This window comes from Phacochoerus africanus, chromosome 6 (assembly GCF_016906955.1).
Source record: "Phacochoerus africanus isolate WHEZ1 chromosome 6, ROS_Pafr_v1, whole genome shotgun sequence".
Taxonomy (NCBI): domain Eukaryota; kingdom Metazoa; phylum Chordata; class Mammalia; order Artiodactyla; family Suidae; genus Phacochoerus; species Phacochoerus africanus.
In genome coordinates, this window is record NC_062549.1 from 71,422,375 (window position 1) to 71,450,041 (window position 27,667).

Genomic DNA, 27,667 nt, shown 5'->3' on the forward strand with positions numbered 1-27,667 from the left:
TTTAATCAGAAATGGGTGTTGGATTTTGTCAAAGGCTTTTTTCTACATCTATTGAGAGGATCATATGGTTTTTATTCTTCAGTTTGTTAATGTGGTGTATCACACTGATTGATTTGTGGATATTGAAGAACCCTTGCATCCCTGGGATAAATCCCACTTGATCATGATGTACAATCCTTTTAATGTATTGTTGGATGCGGTTTGCTAGTATTTTGTTGAGAATCTTTGCATCTATGTTCATCGGTGAACTTGGCCTGCAATTTTCTTTTTTTGTGGTATCTTTGTCTGGTTTTGGTATCAGGGCGATGGTGGCCTCATAGAATGAGTTTGGGAGTATCCCCTCCTCTGCAATTTTTTGGAATAGTTTCAGAAGGATAGGTATTAGCTCTTCTCTAAATGTTTGATAGAATTTGCCTGTGAAGCCATCTGGTCCTGGACTTTTGTTTGTTGGAAGTTTTTTAATCACAGTTTTAATTTCAGTGTGCAGGCATCAGTCCCTCCCATCAGGAAGCCTACAGCAAGCCCCCATACCAACTTCAGCCACAAGGGGGGCAGATGCCAGAAGTAAGAGAGGCTACAACTCTATTATCTGTAAAAGGGTCACCACGCCAAAAACATATAAAAATGAAAAGACAAAGAACTATAACTCAGATAAGGGAGAAAGAAAAAACCCCAGAAAAACAGCCGAGTATGATTTTTTGAACGAATGATAGATACACTACCTGTTTTCATTTAGGCAGAATACAAAAAGTGACATGAGATTTTCTTTATAGAACTTATATGCAATTTGGTCTTCTAAAGGAAGAGGGTAAATGCTTTTGAATTAACTTTTGTTATTATGAAAACCCATTTTTTTTTCAACTCAATAATTATTCCTACCTAGGGCTAAAGATGAAACCTCTGTAATGTTTGAAGACATTAAATTACCCTAAGTAAAGCATCACTAAAATTAACTTTCTTGTTTCTAATATCTCCATAAGCCTACAGCCACAACGTTTGTCTTGATTAATTATTAAACATCTCAGATTTCCTATATTAATGGTTTTGTGCTAGATATGATTTCTAATTAAACTTTGCATTTCTCTGATGAAATCGTATTTAAGTCTACCAAATGTCATAAGTCACTTTTGCATTTAATAATCCATGTTTGGCAGATTATTTGAAACTAGTAGAGCAGTAATAATTTATGAAGACCTAAAAACATGTCTGGGGTAATCATGAGCATTTGGGCCTCAGGAGACTAAATTCTGTTGTTTGGAAATTATATGCATTTGTGGTTGGAAACATAAATGTCTGTGATGACTGATTAACATACAGAATAAAATCCAATCATACATATACTATTAAGGAGAATGTTGTGGTAGAAGAGGAAAATGAATTTAAAAGTTAGATTTATATAAGACCAAACAACTAATAAGAGCTGGGAATTCCTTCTGAAACCTGGATGTTTCCAAACCATGGATATAAATGTAGACAAAAGAGATGTGAATTGTCTAAAATCCATGTAGGGTTTTCTCCATGGGCAGGTGAGGGCTTTCTACATTTGAATTATAAATCTGAAATTTTTGCTAAGTACTGCAGATAAAAGTATTAAAAGTAAATATATGATAAAATGCTATTCAGCCATAAAAAGGAACATGATTCTGATACATGCTATATGGGTGAACTTTGAAGACATGCTAAGTGACTGAAGTCAGGCACAAAAACCCCATATATAATGTAATTTCATTTTTTATGGAATGTCCAGAATAGACAAATCTAAAGAGACAGAAAGTAGATTAGTATTTGCTTAGGGTTGAAAAGAAAGAGAAGGTAGGTAGTGTTACTTAAAGCATGTAAGCTTTTTTTTTTTGAAGGTGATAAATATCTTCTAAAATTGACTGTGGTGGTGGTTTCACATATCTGTGAATACACTACAAACAACTGAATTGTATACTTTAAATGGGTGAATTGTATGGTATGTGAATTATATCTCAAGAAACCTATAAAAATGTATGTACATTTCAAAGACAGAGAGTCCAGGGCATCAACATGAATACTGAGAAAGAAATGACTTAAAATCACAGGTCACCAAACAAACACTCTCAAATCCAAACAATTTTAATGACCAGGTATACACCGATTCCTGAACATAAAGCTCTCCACAAAGCCTTTTCAGTATTGTTGACACGCCAGGACTTCTCTGACAATCATAAGTCCTTTTCAAAATTTTGATGGTCCGATAAATGATTCCTTTATAGAACTTTATATAAAAACTGTTGATTCAGTTTTCTGAGGATGAAACTGAATACAGAGACCAGAGGTGCTGAGGAAGACTAATGATCTTAATACTTCATACTTTTAGGTGGCACTTAGAATTGTTCTAAATTTGACAGAGGCAGAAATCATCCATTTCATATAAAAGTGGGTTATCTGGGATAGGACGAATGTGGGAAGAATTAGGGGCAGTAGAGGTTGACCATGATTTCTTTCCTTTTACTAGCACCTTAAAAGCCCCAGCAAGCAAGCAAAATAAAAATGAGTCTGATACACTTAGCATCTTAGAAGTGTTGGAATCCTCCAGTTTTTCCCAATGACAAAAAGGTGGTAATAACATGGTTCTAAGGCACAAGAAAACAGGTTGAACTATTCACTCCACAAATCTCTTAACTATCAGATAATTATTAATTGCTCTCTATTACTTTCGAATACTGCCATGTAAAAGCCATCAACACAGCAGGAGATTTCCAGCCTTAACCGTCCCGACAGAGGTTACCACGGACCTAAGCTAAGGGTCATAAGGAAATTGGAGGTTCCCTTTGCAGTATTATGAGGACCAGGGTGTCTGGTCCAGCTTCTCTCACTCGCAAGCTGTGTGACTTTGGGCAAGTTACTTAAGCTCTCTGTGTGTCTCAGTTTCACAATGGAAAAAAAAATACAATAATACCTATGTCTCGGGTCATTGTGAGGATTAAAGGAGTTCATATTTGCAAAGCACTCAGAATAGCTCCAAGTACATATTAACAGTTTGTTAAATAAATGAAATATTAACTCAGAAAATAAGACCCCAAATAAATCCACTTTTAGTTATCTTTACATTTTGGAGGAGTACAATTGATAGCAATTGGAACTCATTTCAAAAACTTATTTTCTGACTTCCGTTCTTACATTCTGTGAGCATTTGTTACTGATTTAGGAACAATATTATCAGTGACTGTGCCATTTACTCTAAGCAGATGGAACAGATATTTACGCAGCCTTTTGAGGATAAAGATTCCACAGGATACTTTGTGGTCTAACGATACCGTTCACCCTTCCCTATTGAGTTTTAATTTATCTTTAAGCTGAATATGTCTGATATGAAGGACAGAGAGCAGTGATGAAGGCTGATGATGGGGCTGAAGAGACGCAATGCAAAGAACCCAGGGAAGACAGAAAACCCATTCTCAGGGCCTCTGATTCCCAGCTTGACCATGATGACAGCCTCCAAAGATGTTTAAGAATGAGACCCAACACCTATCAGATATGGAGGAGAATATCTGACAGTAAGGATTCAAAACAATACGTACATGCAAAATCAGCTCCAAAGAGTTGTAGATCAGGTGAGCCTCAAGAGAGGTAGATAAGGTGCGTTTTCAAGGTTTAGAGATTAGAATTTCCTACCAGTTATAAAAATGAGCTCCTTTAAAACAGGCATATCTTGTTTAATAGTTAACATTAGTATATGGATCTGTTTACCCATGAATCATTAATCCTGAAAATTAAAAATAGCCTTATAAAAAAACCAGTCACGATATCTCTTCCACTCTTCTACATAAATTTGCAATAAGACACATGAATTATTATTGAGAATGTGATACAGACTTAAAAACAATTTTGGGGAAAACACATGCTTAATTCCACACCTTTTTTTTGTATCTTACCTCACCTCCCTGACTGCATATTTAAATCATAAGTACCTTTCCATGTCTTCTATATGATCTTTAAAATTAACATAGTTATTGCTCTATCTAATCGTTAGTACACTGTAAACTTTTATACTATGTCTTTAATAGTATATGCTTAGACATAATTAGGTTTTCTATCACAAATAACAGTAAAAAAAATAACAATCTTTTCTTTTTTTCTTTTCTTTTTTCTTTTTTGCTTTTTAGGGCTACACCTGCGGCATATGGAGGTTCCCAGGCTAGGGGTCTAATCAGAGCTACAGCTGCTGGCCTATGCCACAGCCATAGCAACGTGGAATCCAAGCCACATCAGCAGCCTACACCATAGCTCACAACAACGCTAGATCCTTAACCCACTGAGGGAGGCCAGGGATGGAAGCCGAAACCTCATGGTTCCTAGTTGGATTTGTTTCTGCTGTGCCACGATGGGAATTCCTAAAAAGAACAACCTAACTGGAGCTGCAGCTGTCAGCCTATGTCACAGCCACAGCAACCGTGGTCTTGAGCCACTTCTGCAACCTATGCTGTAGCTTGCACAACACCAGATTCTTTTTCTTTCTTTTTTTTTTTTTATTTTCCCACTGTACAGCAAGGGGGTCAGGTTATCCTTACATGTATACATTACAATTACATTTTTCCCCCAGCCTTCCTTCTGTTGCAACATGAGTATCTAGACAAAGTTCTCAATGCTATTCAGCAGGATCTCCTTGTAAATCTATTCTAAGTTGTGTCTGATAAGCCCAAGCTCCCGATCCCTCCCACTCCCTCCCCCTCCCTTCAGGCAGCCACAAGTCTCTTCTCCAAGTCCATGATTTTCTTTTCTAAGGAGATGTTCATTTGTGCTGGATATTAGATTCCAGTTATAAGTGATATCATATGGTATTTGTCTTTGTCTCTCTGGCTCATTTCACTCAGTATGAGATTCTCTAGCTCCATCCATGTTGCTGCAAATGGCATTATGTCATTCTTTTTTATGGCTGAGTAGTATTCCATTGACAACACCAGATTCTTAAGCCACTGAGCAAGGCCAGGAATCAAACCTGCATCCTCATTTTGGGGTTCTTAACCCACTGAGCCACAATGGGAACTCTGTCCCAGGAGAGCTGTGGGTGGAAAGGTTATTTTTTTTTACTGTTATTTGTGATAGAAAACCTAATTATGTCTAAGCATATACTATTAAAGACATAGTATAAAATTTTACAGTGTACTAATGATTAGATAGAGCTGTGGGTAGAAAGGAATAACCCTGGCCAATGTCAGGTGAAGCTGAACTATCCCACTGAGGCCCATACACATGGATATTGTTTTAAAGAATTACAGTTTGGAGTGGTTTGTTACACAGCAGTAGATAATGGATACAGTAAGTGTTAGCAAGGACTATTGAAGTTCTTCCTAGAAATAATTTCCAGGTACATTCTTCATTGACATACAGTTCTTATACTTCTGTCATCTATTTATTTATTATTGAGGCTGTAGCTCTTAATCTGACACTAACCCTAACCAGCTGGAGAGAAGAACTGGTTGGTTATGCGAAGAGCATTGTGAAGACGGTTTTATTGCCAAGTTCTCGTTGGATCTCAAAGAAACAACCTTCTTGAGGATGGCATATGTCTTAAATTAATTCCACGCCACAGTTGCACAAACTGTGGGTGGAATAGTCTAGTGGAAGGAAAATATCCTGATGGAATTCCCAGCTCAGAAACTTTCCGTGGTCTAATCAAGCCCTCTCCTCTCGCTGCTGCTCTGCATGGAATCGTATCCTCACAACGAATTGTAGGCACGAAAATGAGTCTCTGGAGGAATTTGTTTTCTTAAGGAATAAGCATGTGAAACATGAGGTTTATTTGACTGAGAAAGCCACTGAGTGTGTTTCCACCCCCTTCTTTCTCTGAATGTTAGTGGAAGAATGCATTAGAAGCAGTAAGCAGCAGAAGCCTATTGGGAAAAGAGAGGGGCTCACGGGCAGCAAATAGACAATTACTACTGCGGACAGGGCTACTGTTTCCCCGAATTGTGTGCACTGTATCTCTGGAGAGAAACTACAGCAACGAGCTGGTTCTAAAAACAGTGTCTGGATATCAAAAGGAAGAGATGTAACCTGCCATTCAGCATGACTATAGTGTTAGCGTAACTGTTGCAAATTCCTCCATTTAAAGGACGTTCTCTGTGTGCTTATCTGCAGCATGACCTACCTGGGGGTGTAGTGGAAAGTCTAGATAGAAAGTGCCATTAAGGAGAGTCCTGATCGGACAAGGACGCCAACGCGGTACTTACCGAGAGCAGTATTTGGACGGCGCTGTGGATGACCTCCAGGTATTGGAAGTCCACCATGCAGCCTGTGACGGAGACGTAGGTGTAATCGTCCATCACGCCGGGGGCCGACGGGGGCAGCACCCTTCGGACGCAGCCAGGCCCGTGTTCCCGCCACCAGGACCGGTGTACAGAGATGTTGAATGTCATTAGGTCAGTATCCTAGGTGGGCAGGAGACAAGAGAGAGAGACGACCATCATATCACATCACGTCTTTGACTTTCACCTTCAGAAGGAGTCAGGATGAATGAAATTGTTGAAAGGGTTTCTTTTTTTTTTCTTTTTTGACTTTTTAGGGCCGTACCTGTGGCATATGGAGGTTCCCAGGTTAGGGGTCCAAGCCTATGCCACAGCCACAGCAACCACTGGATCCAAGCCGTGTCTATGACTTACACCACAGCTCATGACAACCCTGGATCCTTAACCCACTGAGCGAGGCCAGAGATCAAACCTGCATCCCCATGGATGCTAGTTGAGTTCATTAATTGCTGAGCCATCAAGGAAACTCCCATGAAATGGTTTCAATTTCAGGTAAACAGTGACACAAGACAAAGCCAACAATGGCTCCCTGTGGCTCAATGGCTCATTTTTCACGTGGGTTGTAATTATTCAATGTAGAGGTAGACTTCTTTGACTAATAATATTTTAAGGTTAGTATACATTAAAAATGTCCAGAGATGATATGTTCATTTAAAAATTCATAGCTTTATTTAAAAATTATTTTGTCCACATTGACATCCGTATTTTCCTGTTGCTCTGTTGCCACTGACCCCACCATCATAGGCTCCCATTTATTGAGAGGTTTTTCACCTGCTGGACATTGTTCTCAGCATGTACCAAGTATTATGTGTTCCTGCAGGTGCTATCATCATCCTAATGTACATAGCTTGAATAATGGTACTCCCAAAATACATTTGTGTCCTACTCCCTAGAACTGGTGAATTTTACCTTACATGGTAAGAAAGGACTTTGCAGATGTGATTACATTAAGGATCGCGAGATGGAGGAATTATCCTGAGTTATCTGAGTGGGCCCTAAATACAATCGTATGTCTCCTTATAAGAGGGAAGCGGAGGGAAATGAGATACAGGGGAAAACAGAAGGCAGTAAGACCACAGGGGCAGAGACTGCCGTGATATGGCCGCAAACCCAGGAATGTTGGCAGCCGCTGGAAGCTACAAGAGACAAGAAAAGATTCTCCCTAAAACTCCAGGGAGAACATGGCTTTGCCAACATCGTGATTTCAGCCCACAAAACTGAGTTCAGACTTCTGACCTCCAGAACTATGAGATTATGCATTTCTGTCTTTTAAGACACCAGGTTGGTGGTACTTGTTATACAGCGATCATAAAAAGAAACTAAAACAGATGAGGAAAGTCAGAGAAAGTTAAGCAAATTGCCCGAGTTAATAAATAAATGAAAATAACTGCCTGTTTAGTAGTAGACACAGAACTCAATCTATGCAGTCTGCGCTTCTAGCGATGAGGTGGTATATGGTATATCCCGTGACCAGCGAGGTTCCCCTGGCCAGCCCCTTACAATGCCTCATCCCTGAAGGGAGCTAGATGCTTCCTCAGTTGTTTGAAGAAGATGCCACCACCACTGAGCAAAAGAACAAATAAGGCATTCTCTACTTTTATCCATCAATATAGGCTTTCAGAGCTCTTACCAGAGACACCAGGGCAAGTGTTTAATCTCCAAAAGCTGCCCTTTAGTACCTGTGGAGCGTCAGTCATGAAGGATGACTGCTCCATCAGTCATGGTTATGATGCTCTTGTCATAAACAATAGTTTGAAAGAGGAGATGTGTAGCCAGACTCGCAACTCGCAGATAAACTAGAGATTAGAGCTGCCTGTGTGGAGGAGGGAGGGTGAGGGGTGATGATGGAGCAAGAGAAAAGGTGCTGGGGACAGAGACCGTGGGACCAGGATTTTGGCTCCGCACGGAGCCGAGGGCCCAGGAGCAGGGCAGCTGGACTAGTTCCCAGCCTCCACTCAGCAGGTTTATGGTCCCTGGTGCAGGGGGGTGTGTTGAGCGGGTACCAGTCCAGGGGCCCAGGGGCCCAGGGGCTGCTCACTAATTGTGCATCCCAGTTTTCCTTGGAGGACAGACTCCACTTCCATGGCGTAGGACACTCCAAAGTACCAGCAGCTGGGTTTGGCACTCTAAAATTTAGGGGAAGTGGGAGTGAAATGGAAAGTTCTTTAATTTCTAGGTGGCTGAAAACAACCAGCATGAGAGCTATCTGAGCTGAGACAGTGGGGACTCCACTGTTACCCCCACTGGTTACCCTCTGCCCACGTGGTACCCACACTGGGAGGTAAGAAACATTTCCAGGGCATATAAGTAAGCAGTGCTTCCCCAGTTTTAGATTTTCCTCAACTCAAATACTTAAAGCACCATTATAAGTATGCCTCTGATTAGATCAATGATAAAACACTTTGTATCTCTTTTTTTTTTTTTTGATTGTTGGTTTGCTATGCATATCATTTAGTTTCCTTCACAGTTACAGCATTTTATGGACAATAAAACTTTTTTTTTTTTTTTTTGGTTAGCTTGCTGTGGGTGTCATTTGCAGTTACCCTCTGGAGGGGAAATATTATAGAAAAATAATTGCTTTTGCAAGTGAATTCGGTTTAACACAAGGCAATTTACCTGCAGGCACACTGCACACTGCTCCCTTTCCTGGCATCAGGTTTAATCGCTTATAGTTAGTCTTAGTCACTACAGAACTATTATTTCCCATTTTAATATAATTCATTAGGTTCAGGATGAACTAGCACAGTCTCAAAATTTACAGCAATTTCTGTTCTTTAAGCATTTTCACTCAATGGCCTTTTCTATTCCAAGACCGTAAGTTCCTTTCAGTATGACTTTGACTACGATTTATATTACCCAAATAAAACAAAAGAGAATAAAGGATTATTTGTTATACTCATAAAACTCTCTCAATGTAGTTCTCACTTAATTTGTTGGTACTGTAACATATGTATATATATTTTATTTTATTATTATTATCATTATTATTATTTGTCTTTCTGTCTTTTCTAGGGCTGCACCCATGGCACAAGGAGGTTCCCAGGCTAGGGGTCTAATTGGAGCTGTAGCCCTCGGCCTACACCAGAGCCACAGCAACTCAGGATCCAAGCCGCGTCTGCGACCTACACCCACAGCTCATGGCAACACCAGATCCTTAACCCACTGAGGGAGGCCAGGGATCGAACCCGCAACCTCATGGTTCCTAGTCAGATTCGTTAATCACTGAGCCATGACGGGAACTCCAATTTTATTTTTAAAATTTAATTATTTATTTAAAGTATAGTTGATTTACGATGTTTCTTCAATTTCTGTTGTACAGCAAAGTGATAACATATTTATAAATTGTACTATCTTTACAATGACTATATTAAAATTTGAATAAGAATATCAATAGCATCAAATTATAAAGTTAAAACCTCTTACTTAAACTTGGTATAAAATTTTATCATAAGTTTGTGTCTGATTTCTATCTCCTTCTGCTGAAGATCTCAAACATTAAAAATACCTTGACACATGGTAAACTCAATTTCCTATACGAGGTACGTCAAGGGAAAAGCAACTCAGAATGCTACAAGTATTTTTAAAGAAAATTAAACACATAAATGCAGAAGATCATTAATTTTGTTGGCCCTTTCGGTTATCACATCAAAGGCAGTGGTTCTGAAATACCTGGGTTAGTGCTAAACCACAGATCAACAAAGTAACCTTAAAAATAATTACGAGTAGGTCAAATGTCATTGCTCTTCCATTTTTTGGAATTAGAATATTATCTGATAACTGAAGCATACCAGGGCTAAGAAAATTGACAATTGATATCTTTGCCCTTGTCTTTAGAACTGAAAAGATAGAAATAATGGTATTGTATTTATGCAGGTGTATGTGATTATCAAGGGACAGTTTGTAAAATAAAGAGGAAGAGAGCAAGGAGAGAGAAAATAAACATGAAATATTTGGGAGGTATGAGGACAGTCTCAAGGACATTTTCAAGAGAAAATGTCACGGCCCACAGGAGGAAGAACTTCTGGGAAGTTGGTAACGCCAGAGACAAAAAGCCTCCTAAAACAAAATAAATAGGACAAGCAACAACAACAACAACAACAACAAACAGCGCTGAATTAGCTGATTGGTGGAGCAAGGGGGACCTTACAAATGCAACACCAGGAAAGGGGTGGGAATGAAAACCTCGATTTCAAGGAATTAAGGGGATTGAGAAGAGGGATGTGGTGCTTTGTCATGAAGTCTGGGAGTCCGGGTAGAAAGAACACGGGAGGGTGACTTCCAGGTGGACAAGGAAAACAAGAGTCAATACGTAGACTCACTCACTCCCAAGTCATGACTTACATGAAAATTATTCTAGAATATCTGCTTTCCTCTAAATATCTACTCCAGGCAATGTTTAAAAGCCCCTTCATCACTTTAGTGTGAATCCCAAATGTGTTTCCATTTCCTTCAAATACCTGATTTAAAAAAAATAGGAATTTCCAGAATTCTTTGAAACGTTTATTAACTACATGTGGACATGCCCGCCCCCATTTTATTTGCAGGAAGTATCGCTACCATATTGGAATCAGCTCACATCCTGAAAAATTCTACCTACACTTTCTGTTACAGTAGACCACTCTATAATGTTTCATTAACCGAGAAACCAGTCTCTGGAGGAACTACTGTGGCTCAGAGGATTACGAACCCAGATAGTATATCTAATCACTAACGATGGAGCTTGACAATGTGAGAAAAAAGAATCTATACATGTATGTGTAACTGGCTCACCTTGCTGTACAGCATAAAATTGACAGAACACTGTAAATCAGCTATAATGAAAAAATTTTTTTAAATTATAAAAAAATAAAAAGAAATAAAAATTAAAAAAAAATCCATGAGGATGTGGGTTCTATCCCTGACCTTGATCAGTGGGTCAGGGATCCGGGACCCACTGAGCTGTGGTGTAGGTCACAGATGGGGCTCAGATCCCAAGTTGCTATGCCTGTGGTGACGGCCAGCCACTATACCTCTGATTCGACCCCTAGCCTGGGAACCTCCATATGCCACAGGTGCAGCCCTAAAAAATTTAAAAAAACAACAACAAACCAACCCTCAAACCAGTCTCTTACTCTTCTTTGTTCTTTTAATCATCTGCTTTTTGGTATGTGTCTAATTTAACTTTATCCAATCCTCACTATTCCTAGAGAAGGACTCCCAACTATTAATAATATTCATTTTTTCCCTTTCTCCTTAGTTGTGGCTTGAAGGTCCCTTGAGCCCAATTTTATGCAGCACTCTACTTTCTTTTGTCATAAGCCATTCTTTCTGAAAGTGCAAATGTCACCTTTGAAGAGACCTTGCTAAATGCAAATAGCAAATAGATTTTTTTTGCTCAGTTTTTGAGTTAGCTTTGGGTTTACATTTATATAGTAGAATTCATGCCAGCTGAAACTTCTTTTGAAATACTGTTCATCTCAGAATAGGAATTAGAAAAATTAAAATAACTCTCTTATATTTATAATTTTTTTTTTCACTGAAGCATCAAACATCCCAGAGAGTACCGCTGTCGATCTACATGACAAAGGACAAACACAGGGCTTGGTAGGGAGGTTTAAGTGTTTGGAGTCCGTCATCCAAAGACTTAACATTAGTTCAAATATATCAACAATTATAGGTTATTTTCCTATATTAAAAGAAACTCTCTGGAGTTCCTTTTGTGGCGCAGTGGAAACGACTCTGACTAGGAACCATGAGGTTGCCGGTTTGATGCCTGACCTTGCTCAGTGGGTTAAGGATCCAGCATTGCTGTGGCTGTGGTGTAGGCCAGCAGCTACATCTCCAATTAGACCTCTAGCCTGGGAACCTCCAAATGCCATGGGTGTGGCCCTCAAAAGACAAAAAAAAAAGCAACTCTCAGAGACAGGGTTCAAAGGTATTCAAGCTTCTGTTAGAAAGTGTTTGTCATTTACTGTTGCTTTTTTTGTAGAATTCTTCCTGCCAGCCATGAGAATGTCATAACCATTTAGGTCTGTGCCACTGGTACTGAATAAAAAGATTAGTGTGCAGGGGGGAATGGCCATTGATCATTTTGATATTCTGTCTCTTATCCTTACAACTAGGTATTGCTGGGCTTTGCAACTATCTACCATTGATCAGAAGCCAGAGGCAGAGCCAAGGTCATCAAGCCTTTGGTCTTCATTCTTGAGCTTAATTTCCTAGATTGAATCACTTCAGGAAGCCAGGAAGTCTCATCCATCTATTCAACAGATAATTTATGGAGTCTCTAAAACAAGCTATGCATTGGGATTTAAGAGTGAACATAAGATGTTATTCTTGTTCTCATGGAGAAGACAAATAATAAAGGAAACAACAAAGTTGACAAAAATAATTACACACTGTAAAAATGAATATAAAGAGAAATAATGTGATGGAGAGGGTCTGGAGTGAAGAATAGAACTACTGTACACAGGCGGTGAGAGAAGGTTTCTGTGGTGGTGGGTATTTGGGCTCAGGCCTGCTGGATGAGAAAGAACCAGACATGTGAAGATCTGAGGAAAGTGTTGCATGCAAACAGAAACATCATGAAGTGGCAGAGGTTTAAGTCATGCAGGGACTGACTGAGGGGTCCCGCAGCTGGAGTGAAGCTGAGGTGAAAAGAAGAGTGGAGTAAGAAGAGGCCGAATGTGTAGGAAACAAGCTGTGATAAAGAAGCTAGATTTGACTCCAAGTCCAGCTGGGAAGTCAAATATGGATATCATCTGCTTTGCATTTTTTTAAAAAGATCAGTCTAAGAACTGCATGGAGAATAGATTTGACCGGGGCCAAAGTGGAAGCCAGTCAGATAGTTACTGTAGTAGGTAAGGCAACTGGGAGAAAGATGGCGGTAGCAGAGGGGGAGCAGGAGAGAGGGGACATATTTCAGAGGCAGAACAGCGTAAGGAGATGGGAAGAGGGGAATGAGGGCAGACTCAAGTTTCTGACTGAACAGGAAGGCACTCATTGGCAGATGGCAACTCTGAAGGAAAGGGCAGCTCTGAGCCAGCAACAGCCAAAAATTCAACAGCCAAAGAGTGAGCACAGCAGCTTATCCAGGGGGAGAAGATGGGGCACAGAACAGCATTTAGCGCACTTATATCAATTTGCCATTTTCAAACCATTTCCTTATATGTGGGTTAAAACAAAGAGGTCATCAAATAAATGGTGTTAGAGAGAAGGACTTCTGGTGTAAGAGAAAAGAGACAGTCATTAGATCAAAGAAAATAAGTGTAAATACCGTGATTTGGAAAACAAAGAGTCTATTGCTTTTCTTGTTGGTAACATAAATTTCAGTAATGTATTTGCCATTTTTTTTAACTTTAGAAATGAGACCTAAAATATTGCCTATTATCAATTAATCTTAAAAAATGATAACAACCAGTTCATTTACATTTCCTCCTGATGTTACCTAGACACTTTCATTTACACAGTTTGAGCTGTGGCTCTAGTGCTTTCAGTCATAATGTTAAGTATATAATTTTCATGACAATGCATGTTTGTGTTCATTTGTTTTTTAATCTTTTAATTCATTCAGTTGAATACCTTAGTCCTATAGTAAAGGGCACTTGAAAAGATAAAACTCTACTGCTGAGTCTTTTATTTATATTTATATCAGGATTAGCTGAATTTTAGGATTTAGTACAGTTTTAGTCTGTAAGTGCATATATTCACTGCTTTAATTAAAGGATTAATATAAGCTCTATCCCTGTCAGTCTTTGAAGGTTTGGTACTATAGGTGTGGCACTTTATACATGTAATCAAATTGCATGGCTGCCCAAAAAAACCCATGATGTTAAAACTAAACTGAAAATACCAAAATGCACTCATGATTTTACATCCTTATATAGAATGTGTATGTGTGTGCGTGTGAGAGAGAGAGAAAGGGAGAGGGAGACGGAGAGGGAGAGAGAAATGGACCACTGAAATGCCTGTCACCCCAGTAGCAATGAGTGTTTCCAGTTCACACTCTCTAAAATGACGCCTCACTAAGAACCAAGGTTATTCCCTGGAGATACGCTAAATCCAGGTGTGGCGAAGGAGACGATAAGCAGAGTGTGAGATATATATATATTTGTGCTAGAAATTAAGAAAATCAAGAAAACTTTAAAAAATTGATGAGTCATGTTAGATGTTAAGAGCTGGTGTGAAGGGTCTATTACTGGCTAAAGTTGTGATAATTTGAGCATTAAAAAGAATGATGATTGAGGCAGACCAAACAGATTTTTTTTTTTTGTTCTTTGTCCTTTTTAGGGCCAAACCCACGCCATATGGAGGTTTCCAGGCTAGGGGTCTAATCTGAGCTGTAGCTGCCGGCCTATGCCAGAGCCACGGCAACAAGGAATCCTGTGACCTACACCACAGCTCACGACAACACTGGATCCTTAACAAGTGAGGCCAGGGATCAAACCCCAAACCTCATGGTTCCTAGTTGGATTTGTTTCCTCTGCGCCACCACGGGAACTCCAAAGACCAAACAGATTGAATCAATGAAAATCTGATTCTATAATACTAAAAAAAAAAAAAAAAAGGCAGGAAAACTCACTAATAATACTTAAAGTGTTTTGTTTGTTTGTTTTTGGTCTTTAGGGCCACATCAGAGGCCCATGGAAGTTCCCAGGCTAAGGGTCAGATCAGAGCTATAGCAGCTAGCCTACACTACAGCCACATCAGTATGGGATCTGAGCTGAGTTTGCAACCTACACCACAGCTCATGGCAATGCCAGATCCTAAACCCACTGAGCAAGGCCAGGGATCAAACCTGCAACCTCATGATTACTAGTTGGTTCCTTACCGCTGAGCCACAAGGGGAAATCCTAACTGTGGGATTCTTGAGGCTCCATCAATGAAAAATTGAGAAAAATCTAAAAAAACAGAAAGCCACTGAATAGCCATTAAAATGCCTTTTATATTCCTAGTGGGAGTGTGATTTTGGACAGTCACTTTAAAAAAAGTTTTGTATACCACTGTAGCCAGATAGCTAGATGTATGTACCTCATGACCTCATGGTCCTCCTCCTGAGTATGCAGTCAAGAGAGATGAAGGCATATGTCCAGGAGACTTGCATAAGGAATGTTCTTAGCAGCAATTTAATAGCCAAAACCTGAAAGTGGTCCAAATGTCATCAACAGCAGAAGAGATAAATGTGGTATGTTCATCACCCAGGAAAAAAAAAAAAAAAAAAGAAAGAAAGAAAGAAAGAAAGAAAAGAAATAAGTGCTGATACACACAAAGACACGGTTGAAACTCATGGACATGATGTTTCATGTCCCAAAGGAGGATGTACTATATGATTCTATTTCTATAGGCTCCCAGGAAAGGCAGGACTGATCTGCCATGATGGAGGTCAAGTAGAGAGGATGAGTTCTAAGGGGGGCTGTCGCTGAAGCTGGGAGTTTTGGGGTGTTGGGGGAAACCATGAGCCTTTCTTCTATATGAAGAAAGTTGGGGTTGCAGGGTTTTCAAATCTCTACCTCCCAGTCTCACTCATTTTGGAGTTAACATGAGTCTGATCAAATGCATTTCTTAAGAAAGGTCAAGGGTGAAGAGGATCAGCCAATTTCTCCTGCGTAATTACAATAGTTGAGACTGGGCAAAACTAGGAGGAAAAGAACCATGGTGAAAGACTGCATTTCTTTCCCAAACCATTTGATGCTGTGGAGGGAACCAAACAATCCCTGCCCTCCCCACCGATTCCTGACGACTTTTCAAAACATCATCAGTCCCAGTAGAGGAAATGATGTGAGTGGAATCCACTTCCTGCAGGACCACCTTGAAGCAGGGGCACGAGAAGTACATCAAGAAGTTTACAAAAGTCCACAATTTGCAGGGAAGCTTTTGTTTTTCTTTTAAATGTCTCTCCTCCTCATATGCTTATTCTGTGTTTATCTTTATTTGTCCACTCACCAGCCAGGGCTTGTTGTGAGGGGGTCTGTCTACTTTGGACGCCCATCAGGTTCCCAGGGCAGAATGGGGGGTGGCCCCATGAAAAACAGCCTTCCAAAAGCTGGGCATTTGTGCATTGAATGAAACAGCATTCTCAATGCAATGAAAACAACATTTGACGCCCGTGATGCCTCAAATGTTATCTGTGAAAGTATAATGTACATTCACAGATCTTGACATTTATGCTATGTAATTGCTGCACCTGATGACACTAAGATTTGCCTACAGATGATTTTTTAACAATAAGTGTATGTTTTGTTTGTAATCTATGAATTTTAAACACCTGTAGTTTACTTAGTTAATTACAAAGCCCATTCAACACATCTGGCTTCTCTGTCTTTGTGTTAATCAATAATTGTTTGATTACAATGTTATGCCTTTTATGCTAATTAGGATTTTGAGACCATAAAATTGTGCTACCTTTGTGCTTCACACTAGTACTAATGTGTTATATTTATAGTTTGTTGTACTTGTAATTCAAGCATGCCTATGCATGTATGCACATATTCTACTTCATTTGCACAACAAAAATTTTTCTATTCAATCCGCTTTTTGCTAAGTTTACCATTTGAAAAGAGTACCCTTGCTTATTTTTAAATGTTGGTAGGAAAATTCTTTGCTTAAAAAAAAAATTGATGTGTCTTTTAAGGCGATAGGATTATTTTATTTTATTTTTGTCTTTTTAGGGCTGCACCTGCAGCATATGGAGGTTCCCAGGCTAGGGGTTGAATCAGAGCTACAGCTGCCAACCTACACCACAGCCACAGCAACGTGGGATCTGAGCTGCGTCTACGACCTACACCATAGTTCAGGACAATGCTGGATCCTTAACCCACTGAGTGAGGCCAGGGATCAAACCCACAACCTCATGGTTCCTAGTTGGATTGCTTCTGCTGCGCCACGATGGGAACTCCTAAGATGATAGGATTCTTTTAAAAAAAATTAAAAAGTCATACGATCCTGTTAGCTTTTCCTTTTTTGAAAGGTAGCTGGATAAAGAGAACAACATTGGTATTTTTGACCTATGGATGTGGCTGCTGGTGTGGTTTAAAACCCCTCTGCAAAAAAAGACTGGTTTCCTTAATTGCTTCCTTTGCTCAAATAATTGTGAAGGCTGGAAAGAGGTCTGATTAATTGCAAAGTTGGATGCGGTAAAAACCTCTCTGGCAGGTTCTTAGCTATCACCATCAATCTCAAGTTGCAGAGTAACCATCTTGGATGGCTTGCAGGAGGTAGCCTCCTGGGATCTGGATGTTTCAGGGACAAGGACTCAAACCCAACCCTGGCTGGATTTTCACTGTAGCGGTGGGATGAGGGTAGCCTACTCTTGTTGCTTGACTCCTCATTGGGGTCTTTAGAGTTCCATGAGAACCTTGGAGTGTAGATGGGTGCCCATGTGTTTGGGGGCGGGGAGGGCTATTCACTATGCTGTGAGACAGGAGCTGAACTGGGAATAAAAGTCCACATCTGCCCATAATATTCATTTTGGGAACACTGTCTCTCTCCACGTCTCCATAGATCCCTTGATATGATCATTAAGTAATCATACCAAGTATGGAGATGCCTCATGCCAACATTATCTCTCTGCTCTTCATCTAAACAAGATTAATTCTCAGATATTCCGTAAGTATATAAGGCCCAGTGGTCACAAAGGACATTGTTTATTTATCACTATTTAATTCTTTGCAGGGGTGGTGGTGGTGTTATTTAATGTCTTTTTTTAACCCCATGGCTAAGTCATGGGGGTATCCTTCCTAGTGTCTCAAGGAGCTCAGGGTGTTTCCAAACGATTAACTAACTCATATTAGAATGTGAATTCTCATTAGCAATGAATAACCCCCATAATTTTAATTCCCCTGAATGAAATAAGAGCACTTGGAGCTCTTCCTTAAAGGTGAATTTGCAACTGTCCGAAGAATATTTGAATCTTTTCCAATTTGCAGATCATGGGGAGACCTATCAATTTCTGGTTGTCCTTCCAGAGAGCAACTACTCTTAACACATCCAACTTGTCCAAAAGCTACTGAGCTACACTTTCCATAAGTACCTAGATGAACACACATACTATTATCTAAGGTAGAAAGCCTCTCCCTGTGGACAGTTCTGCTGCTGGCCACCAACGAAATCATGAGCTAAGATTATTTCTATGGGGAGACTTAGCAGGTAGAGTCTTCCAAGCAGGTTGTGTAGTTATTGTGCTACATCTTTTGCAGGGTCTGAAGTGGTAACAATGCCTATCTATGGTCTGCTCTGTTTCCCCTTTGTCTAAACACAAGGAGATGTCAAATGGTTTAGGTTTTTTCCTTACAAGTATAACAGTCTGACTATACATATAGATCATTATAAATGTAAAGATCTCATTAGGTCACAAGATCTCTGAGAATAAATGCATAAATTCTTCCTTGCTCATCTCTTGAACAGAAACGCTGTTTATAGACATTGTCCCCTGTTTGTTGTAGGGCAAACAATTCCTGTTTTCTTCATTAGCCCTTTATAATCTAAAATATATCATCTATACTAAGTATAACGTTTTGGTGAAGGGAGAACAAATGTATTTAGAACTACTTTAAGTCAGAGCTGCTTAGGTAGAAAGTGGCTCACACAGTCTGATACAGTTTTTCTTTAAGGATGATGCATGGTGTATTTTTTCAACCAATGACAAGGTAAGAGAGCATCTTATTTGTTATCTGAAAATAAGCATTTTGCATTGGGGGATCCATGCACACCAAAAGGCCTGGTGTAGGGGCCATGGTTTGGGGACCTGGAGGGCAGTCTAATCAGTGACCAGAATATACCCACACAGTCCCTGAGGATGGAAAAATCTCATCAATGGAGGGTCCTGATTTGGTCCTGATTTGGGAAGGAGATGTCCAGGTTTGAGGTAGTCTAGCACTGAAAAGTTAGTTTGAAGACTTTCCAGAAATAGATCAAACAGGTGGAGTTTTTTTTTTTTTTTTTTCTTTTTACTGTCAAAACTATTACACCTTTAAAGATCCATCTTCTCAGTGAAAGGCAATGTTTTAAAGGGTCACGTCTGGCTGGGAAGGTGACCTCACAGCCCTCAAAGGTAGCAGCTGGACCACAGACCTGGCAAGTGAGACTGAAAAGGCAGTTCCCCTGGCATTCTAATCATAGTCTCACTGATAAAAAGCAAAACATCTCAATTTGGGCAGCAGGCGATTGGCTGACTTAATTTTTTTTTTTTTTACCTTTAATCCAAGGAGAATTGAAATAGTGGGACAGGCACTTGCATTCTTTCCATATCCTCAAGCAGTTTCATTTTCATTTACCTCTTTAATGGTCTCTATTTCCAGGTCATGCGCCCAGTCGCGGTACTATGATACTTTAGGCAAGTTACAAAATTTCAATTTAAAAGTCCAAGTAGTTTCTTACATTTTAAAATTGAAGCAGTCTTCAGCAAAAGATTATTGCTATTTGGCACGTCCACCTCTCTCTGGGGAAAGTTATATATTTAAATTTTCATCTGCTAGATGTGACTCTGGTCAGGTATGTGTGACCCCAAGGCAGACTCAGTCATGAAAAAGGCATTGCAATCAGAGAGCGTGTGTGACATAAACCCTCGAGGGGTAGAAACTGCCCGACTCTCCCCGCCCCAAGATCTCACATATGTCAGAGGCCAGGATGTGCTATTACCTGGTCCTCAGTGAAGATCCATGAAGAAGGGCTGGGGGAGTGTGGTAAAGGCATGATTCTTACCAGGTGCTTTGTGGTAAGGAAGGACTAACATTGCAAGACTCGGAAGTGCAGCTGAGTGAAGGGTTGATGGCAAGACAGCAGCCACCTTGTCTAGGGGCAAGGTGACACGAGGAAGGGCAAGCTCCCTCCTTGTCACGATCCCTCCCCCTTGTCCAGAATCTAAGCAGTACTTTCTGTCAGAGTCATCCAACGACTGGGGCCAACGTGTAGCAGAAAGCCAGGTAACTTGATGGCGTGGGCCATCACTGGCTTTGGGGAATAGTATGTGGAAAAAAAGGCTAGAAGGAAAAAAGAGAGAGGAAGTAAAGCTGCCATTGTCACAGAAAGAGCAAGTGTCTGGTCCCAGGAGAAAAGAGAATTTTATGGGGACATCAGTAAAGTTGGAGCCCATGGGTCAGAGCCATGCGTTATATACAATTAATGAAAGACAGGATTTGAATTACAAGGGAATAATTCCACTGATGATTTCTGTAGCTATTTAGTGATTCATAGTACTCTTTGGTCATGTATTTTACTCATGACCACAAATCCTGCTCTCCAATTCACATAGCTTGTAATGGCATGTACCACCCAATGCATATTTATTTATTAACATTTAGAAATAAAGATGTTCCTGTAATTTAATGTGAATGCATAATGTGTGAGGGCCATCATCTCACCATAAAATACCAAGAAATGTTATTGAAAATATGCTATAATTATTCTCAGTATTGAAGAAAAAGATTCCACTTTGCAGACGTATAAATTACAGTTTCTTAGTTTAATAAATACAAAATTTGGTCATAATTACACAGAAAATGAGGGCTTTGGTTCCGTGTGTGTGTGAATGTGATAATTTTTTGCAAGGTCAATTCTTGCATCTGATTGAAATGTATTCAGCGGATTAGTGAGGGTGTCAGCCAGCCCACAGCATTAGTGCTGGCGGTAGTGGAAACTTAACTATCAGGCAAAGCATAAGACAAATGGATTATTTGTGGACAATTTTGCTGGGAATCAATTGAGAACAAAGCCAACTGCTCAGAGTTTAAAAAAAAACAGACAAGATCTCAGTGGACTATAGGACAATGATTCATAGGACTAGGCCATCTCGGAACTTTTCAAAGCTTCTCATTGTGTATTAAAGTGTCAAAGGCTAGTTTCCAAGAGAATGCAACCAGCCTCCCAGTCAATGCAGAGTTGCCAAGGAACAGAATTAAAGAACTACAGTGACAAGAATAGGGTCTTTTTCTGGAATGCTAGTTACCTCTGATGGTTCTTACATTTTTAATGGCATGATAGCAAATCCTTCCTTTCTTTCTCACCCATGCTCCCAACTCCACCCCTGCCATGCATGCCTCTTATCCCACAACTAGGAAAAGCAGAATAATGTGGATGACTTATATAGGAAAGATAGAGTCCAAATGAGCATTCTCTGATCTGTTTCCACATCACACACAGGTTAAACAGTGCATTGCAAAAACAATGAGGTCCAGCCCATGCCTGATATTTACTGCAAGGCAATTGTAACAATCAGATCTTTCTGACTTAGGAGGTGAGAGTGGCAGCAGCAGTGCCTACCCAATGACAGTTGTCTACTGTCTTTGCCCCAGACTTGGACACACACAGCCAGTTCATATGCAACAGTACTCTGACTCTTTCCTGCTAATGTGAGTCCAGCTTTGTCATGTGAGTACCCATAAACTCAGCATCCTACCTGCACCAAGAAGCAAAACCCTAGTCGATGGAGAAACTCCCAGTCAGTTTAGCTGTGTCTTCTTGTTCTTTGGCCCTTTTCACACTGTTGTGAAATTTATCTTTTTTTTTTTTTTTTTAGGGCCACACCTGTGGCACATTGAAGCTCTCAGAACAGGAGTCAAATCGGAGCTGTAGATGCTGGCCTACAGCACAGCCATAGCAACGTGGGATCTGAGCCGCATCTGCGACCTACACCACAGCTCACGGCAACGCCAGATCCTTAACCCACTGAGCAAGGCCAGGGATCGAATCCATATCCTCATGGATACTAGTGGGGTTCATAACCTCTGAACCACAATGGGAACTCCATTAAAATGTCCTTTAAAAATTTAATGAATAAGTTTGACAGTATTTTTCAGAGTTTAGTCAACCATTCTGGTGCCCCTTAGGTGCGGTTTCTGAATTAAAGTACTAGGGAATTACTTGGTTGTAAACTATGTATAGTTTGATAACTACACAAGGATATAGTAAGAAATGGTCCTTCTATTTACCATTGCCTTTTTTTTTTTTCATTTTTCTAGTGTTTTTTTACAAGTAGTATGCCCTACTAACCAAGAAAATCCCTGATCGGAGTGTTTAAGAAGCCTAAGAGATAATTGAGAAACAGTCATATTTTGGAAAGCTGATAAACTTTTTCTTACACTTATAATTTTTGCCATCTGATTGACCATCACAAATATTTGGTGGGGCAAATTATTATTTGTCTAGTAAATTTAAAAGGTTTGAAGTTCTATCTACAAATCCTATTTTCTATAGTCATGCAGAAACATTTATAAGAAAGTAACAAAACTAAATACTTGTAAACAAGAATCTTAATCTGTGTATACAAATATTGACACTTTTAAATTAACTTAATCAACATGGAATCCAGTTAGTTCTTGGTCAAATTAGCTAGACAGTGGTTATTCATCACTTGGTATTGTAAAGATACAACTTTAATTACAATAAATTATATAACACAATAAAACACACAGCTCTAGTTTTTTTGGGCTTTTTTTTTTTGCTGTTGTTTTTTACAAAGAATTCTGTACTACAATATTAATCTTATTAGGCAGAAATCACCAATTACTGAAGTAAAGAATAAACCATAGAAAGACATAAAAATCACCTTTCAAATTTTATAAGCTCAGTGTGTTATAGGGAAGATGCTAATGCTTCCAGGAAAATGACTCAGTGAGGTATTTCCAAAATAAATACTTTAGCTAGAAAATGAATATTCTTTCTATACATAAATGTGGCCATTTAACAGTTCAAAATACAGAATGACTGAATTGTGGCCTCTTCATATTTTACATTCTGGGTGTGACACTATTTTTAGCTGTAGTCAAACCCTCATTTGGAATAAAACTCAGTACTATCTCCTGATCAAATATTCTTTTGCTACGGCAATTTTAAAAGAGAATTGAAACTATGATAATATACTGTGCATATAGCCTCCTTGCTATATTAGATGTAACTTCAGTGGCAGGTGCTAATTTCTAGGTAAATTATGGTTGTGCTTTTTGAAAGATATTCCTAACAGCTGCTATTCTCTAAGTTTTTTTTTCTCTTTTTTTCCAAGAATTCCAGTTTCCAGACCAAACAGAGCAACTCCCTACATGTCTATTAGTGTCCTGATGCCAGCTCTTTAGAATGATATTAATCTCTATGCCACAGATTCATGTATTTTTTAATCTACTTTAAGAACAAAAAGGATATAATGGCCCATTAGGAAACATTAAATCCCGATCATTTCGTTAATGTTCTCGCTAATATGGGTTCTATAAAGTTGCTCACTTTTATAAATAAGATTCCAGTGTCACGGGTTAATGAGCCACATAGCTTCTAATGTTGTACATCTGCCATTAATCCATTATCAGGAAAGAACTAATCTATCGCCCTAGCAGATGGATCTGAAGTCCTGGAGGGGTAAATTAACCCCCGGCTTTTATTACTGTGTCTTACAGGTTTACTGAGCATTTCCACACATCGTCGTATCTGATTCTGAAATTCATGCTCTAAAGTCAGGATGACGTGTATTATTATTCTCATTTGTTTGCAGGACATGGCAGAGAAGCACAGTGTCTTTTGTATCTGACCAAAAAGAGCTGTGGGACAGGGTCTCTCCTTCCTGGGGGGAGGCAGGTAGTCACTAGCCAACTGGGCAGCTTCTGGAGGGATGCTCTGGGGGCAGGGACAAGCACACACTCAGTCAAAACGACCCTGGGTGACCTAGTTCTGATTTGGAATGAGAAGTCATTATTGGAAGCAAATAGCAGTTACATGGCAGAGAAGCAAATTCAGGGTGACCTGTTCCTTGCCTTATGCCTCATGCCTTGGATGCACCAATGCTAACAGCCTCCACATCATATTCACAACGGATGAGAAAGATTGTTGAGCTTGCTCCTTTTAGCCCCATCCCTGCAGGGCCCTGGACTCAGGGAAGGTAATGACTCTGCTCTGGGGGTGCCTGACTATTGTGTAAGGTGAACCTGTTCTATCAGGTGATTTTCAAGGGAAGGATTGAACCACAACTCCCCACAAGGCAGATATATGAGAAAAGCTACTGCAAGGGCTAAATAAAGGCAGAGAGAGGGAAAAGGAATGAAAGGTTTACTGGAGAAGTTGGAAAAAGTTAGGGGGCGATGGAGTGCAAGACAGTGATGAGGTTGGTTGGGCAGAGAAGCAGATGGATTGGGGATTTGGGATTAGCAGATGCAAAGTATTATATATAGAATGGATAAACAACAAGATCCCATGGTGTAGCATAGGGAACCATATTCAATACCCTGTGATAAACTATAATGGAAAAGAAAATGAAAAAGAATGCATAGCTATGCATAAATGAATCACTTCAGTGTACAACAGAAATTAACCCAACATTGTAAATCAACTCTACTTCAATAAAATAAATTAAAAAAAAAGAGAGAGAGCACCATGGTTGTTTTTTCTGGACACTGACACAATAGCATGACGAGAAAAACAACAACTGTAATAACTAACGAGCATTTACAGTGTACCATCCATGGTTTTTAGCACTTTATATATTTTTTTGTCTTTTTTTTTTTTAGGGCCACACCCACGGTATATGGAGGTTCCCAGGCTAGGGGCTGAATCGGAATTGTAGCTACTGGCCTACACTGCAGCCACAGCAACACGGGATCCAAGCCACATCTTCGACCTACACCACAGCTCGTGGCAATGCCAGATCCTTAAGCCACTGAGTGGGGCCAGGGATCGAACCTGCATCCTCATGGATACTAGTTGAGTTTGTTAACTGCTGAGTCACAATGGGAACTCCCTGTTTGCTTATCTTTTGACTGCTCTTTATTTTTTAAAATTTTCTAGGATGCTTTTATTCTTTTTCCTACTTATTGGGCAGTATATTTTTTTCACTTTTTAAGGTTTTATTGAGATGTTGATTTACAATGTTGTGATAATTTCTGCTGTACAACAAAGGATTGTGTTATACATTATACACATATCCATTCTTTTTTTTGTTTTGTTTTGTTTTTGTTTTTTTGCCTTTTCTAGGGCCACTCCCACAGCATATGGAGATTCCCAGGCTAGGGGTCGAATCGGAGCTGCAGCTGCCGGCCTACGCCAGAGCCACAGCAACTCGGGATCCGAGCCGCGTCTGCAACCTACGCCACAGCTCACGGCAACGCCAGATCCTTAACCCACTGAGCAAGGCCAGGGATCGAACCCTCAACCTCATGGTTCCTAGTCAGATTCATTAGCCACTGTGCCATGACGGGAACTCCATGTATCCACTCTTTTTCGGATTTTTTTTTTTCCCTGTAGATTATCACAGAATATTGAGTAGACTACCCTGTTGACCATTCTGTATATAATAGCTGTACTTTATGTATTTTAACTGACTCAATTCTCACAACAGACCCTGGGGTAGGTGATGTCACTCTGCTGACCTTGTACATGAGGAAGGAAACAGGTACTGAGTTAGGAATCCTGGAACAGCTTTAGCCTTCCCGCTTCCAGTTCCAAATCAATACTGTAACATTGCTGTTCTTAGTTACAATCGAATATACTTGGGCTCATTTTGGGTCTAAGTCATGTGCTTTACTTGACAGCCAGTAAGGAGCGGACCTAATTTTGGAAGCCAGACTGAGGTGGTAATAAGCTGGGTCCTTGATGATGTCACTGCATCAACCAGCCTTGAAACCTGCTCTACTTTGGGGCTTTGGGATGTGAGATGCTAAATGCCCTTAATGTCTTGGAGTCATCACTTGGAGTCAGAGTTTCTGTTATCCCAGCATAACATTTGTTTCCAAGCTCCCCAAGAGTCATAGTTTAGCAGTAATGATGGATGCAGCTACTTGTGTTTGAATTTGGCCTAGCGATTTGGGGTCAGTTATTTTTTTTCCCCTCTGAGGGAAAATATCCTTTCCCTTTTTCATTTGTAAATGGGAAAAATGGTGGCACCTAGTTCATATGCATAGTAAGGATCAGATGATATGCTATGTAAAAAGCACTTAAGACAGTAGCCCAAATAGAGCACAGAGTCATGAATATTTAGCAAACACTCATGATTTCAAACATTATTATTTTATTATAATTTATTATTAAGCCTTTATATTTTTATAATTCATAAAATATGAATAATAATAAACTTGTGGGGCTGTTCTGAGGATTAAATGAAATAACCCATATAAAGTATTCAGCAGAATATCTAGTATATAGAAAATGTTCAAAGAAATTCAGTGGTTTGCTTTCCAGTAATTTTTATCTTAATCAAGATAATATGCATATGATATAAAAGATCAAACATTGATAAAGGCTTATAAAGAAGACGTATTTTATGAGTTAAAATTATCCTAGCATGTTGTTCTCTTTTAAAAAATTACATACACTAAAAAATACTGTCATCGTTTATGTAAAGATTTACTCCTTCAATAAACCAGTCTGAATATGAACTTCATACTTTTTTAATAAATTAAAACCAATTACTGTCTATGCAAACTGTTACATAAGAAATGACATACTATTGTACAAGCAATTGGTCTATTTCTAAAATGAAAAATGGAGACATGTCTGGCAAATTATATTGCTTGCTGATCCATAAACTTGTATAGATCAAAACCCCAAGTACAAAAATTAAATATCTAATACTACACCTCTAAGGAAATATCTAGATAAACTGAAACTGTGATCTATCAAAATCTAGTGGTTTAAGTATAATTCTGGTTGAAGCAAATTTGAATAATAATTACCTGATTCTTAAAAAATTCTAAATACATTTCAATTAGTTTTCTAGCCCTTTCAGAAACTGATGAAGCTTTATACAGAAGCAATAAATTAAAACTCCATTTGCCTAATTAAATTTAGCAATAGAATGAGGACTTCAATACGGCAAAGTCATACTTAATGACACACAAACCACAGAAACTGTTTACTTCAATCTTTCTTTTTTTTTGTTTTTTTTGTCTTTTTAGGGCCACACCTGAGGCATATGGGAACTCCTTAATCTGTTCTTGATTTGGGAGCTAACAAATTTTAACTTATAAAAATTAATTGAGGGGATATTCCTACTAATTGAATGATATCCAATTCATAATAAACGTGCTGTGTAATCACATGCAAACGTTAATCTCAGTAACTATTAGTGACACTGTGCTTTCTCAATAAATGTCTGTTGGACAAATAAGAATACAGGAGTAGATAAAATGCCCACTTGGGAGCTCCTCTCTTTGCTCAGCGGTTAATGAACCTGACTAGGAACCATGAGGTTGCAGGTTCGATCTCTGGCCTCGCTCGGTGGGTTGAGGATCTGGCGTTGCCGTGAGCTGTGGTGTAGGTCGTAGACATGGCTTGGATCCTGTGTTGCTGTGGCTGTGCTGTAGGCCGGCAGCTGTAGCTCCGATTCAACCCTAGCCTGGGAACCTCCATATGCCATGGCTGTGGCCCTAAAAACCAAATAAATAAATAAATAAATAAATAAATAAATAAATAAAAGCCCATTCAAAGTATTGTTAACTTTTTCC

At 39.4% G+C, this 27,667-nt stretch overlaps 1 protein-coding gene across 2 annotated transcripts in view; it reads right to left on the reverse strand.

The window, feature by feature from the left end:
- The window catches only part of NKAIN3 (sodium/potassium transporting ATPase interacting 3), a 558,181-nt gene that overhangs the window by 124,992 nt on the left and 405,522 nt on the right, over positions 1-27,667 (reverse strand). For both annotated transcript variants that reach the window (XM_047783861.1, XM_047783860.1), the window contains exon 4: positions 6,201-6,398. In XM_047783861.1, the coding sequence (XP_047639817.1) occupies positions 6,201-6,398 (198 nt within the window). The remainder of the gene's footprint in view (positions 1-6,200; positions 6,399-27,667) is intronic.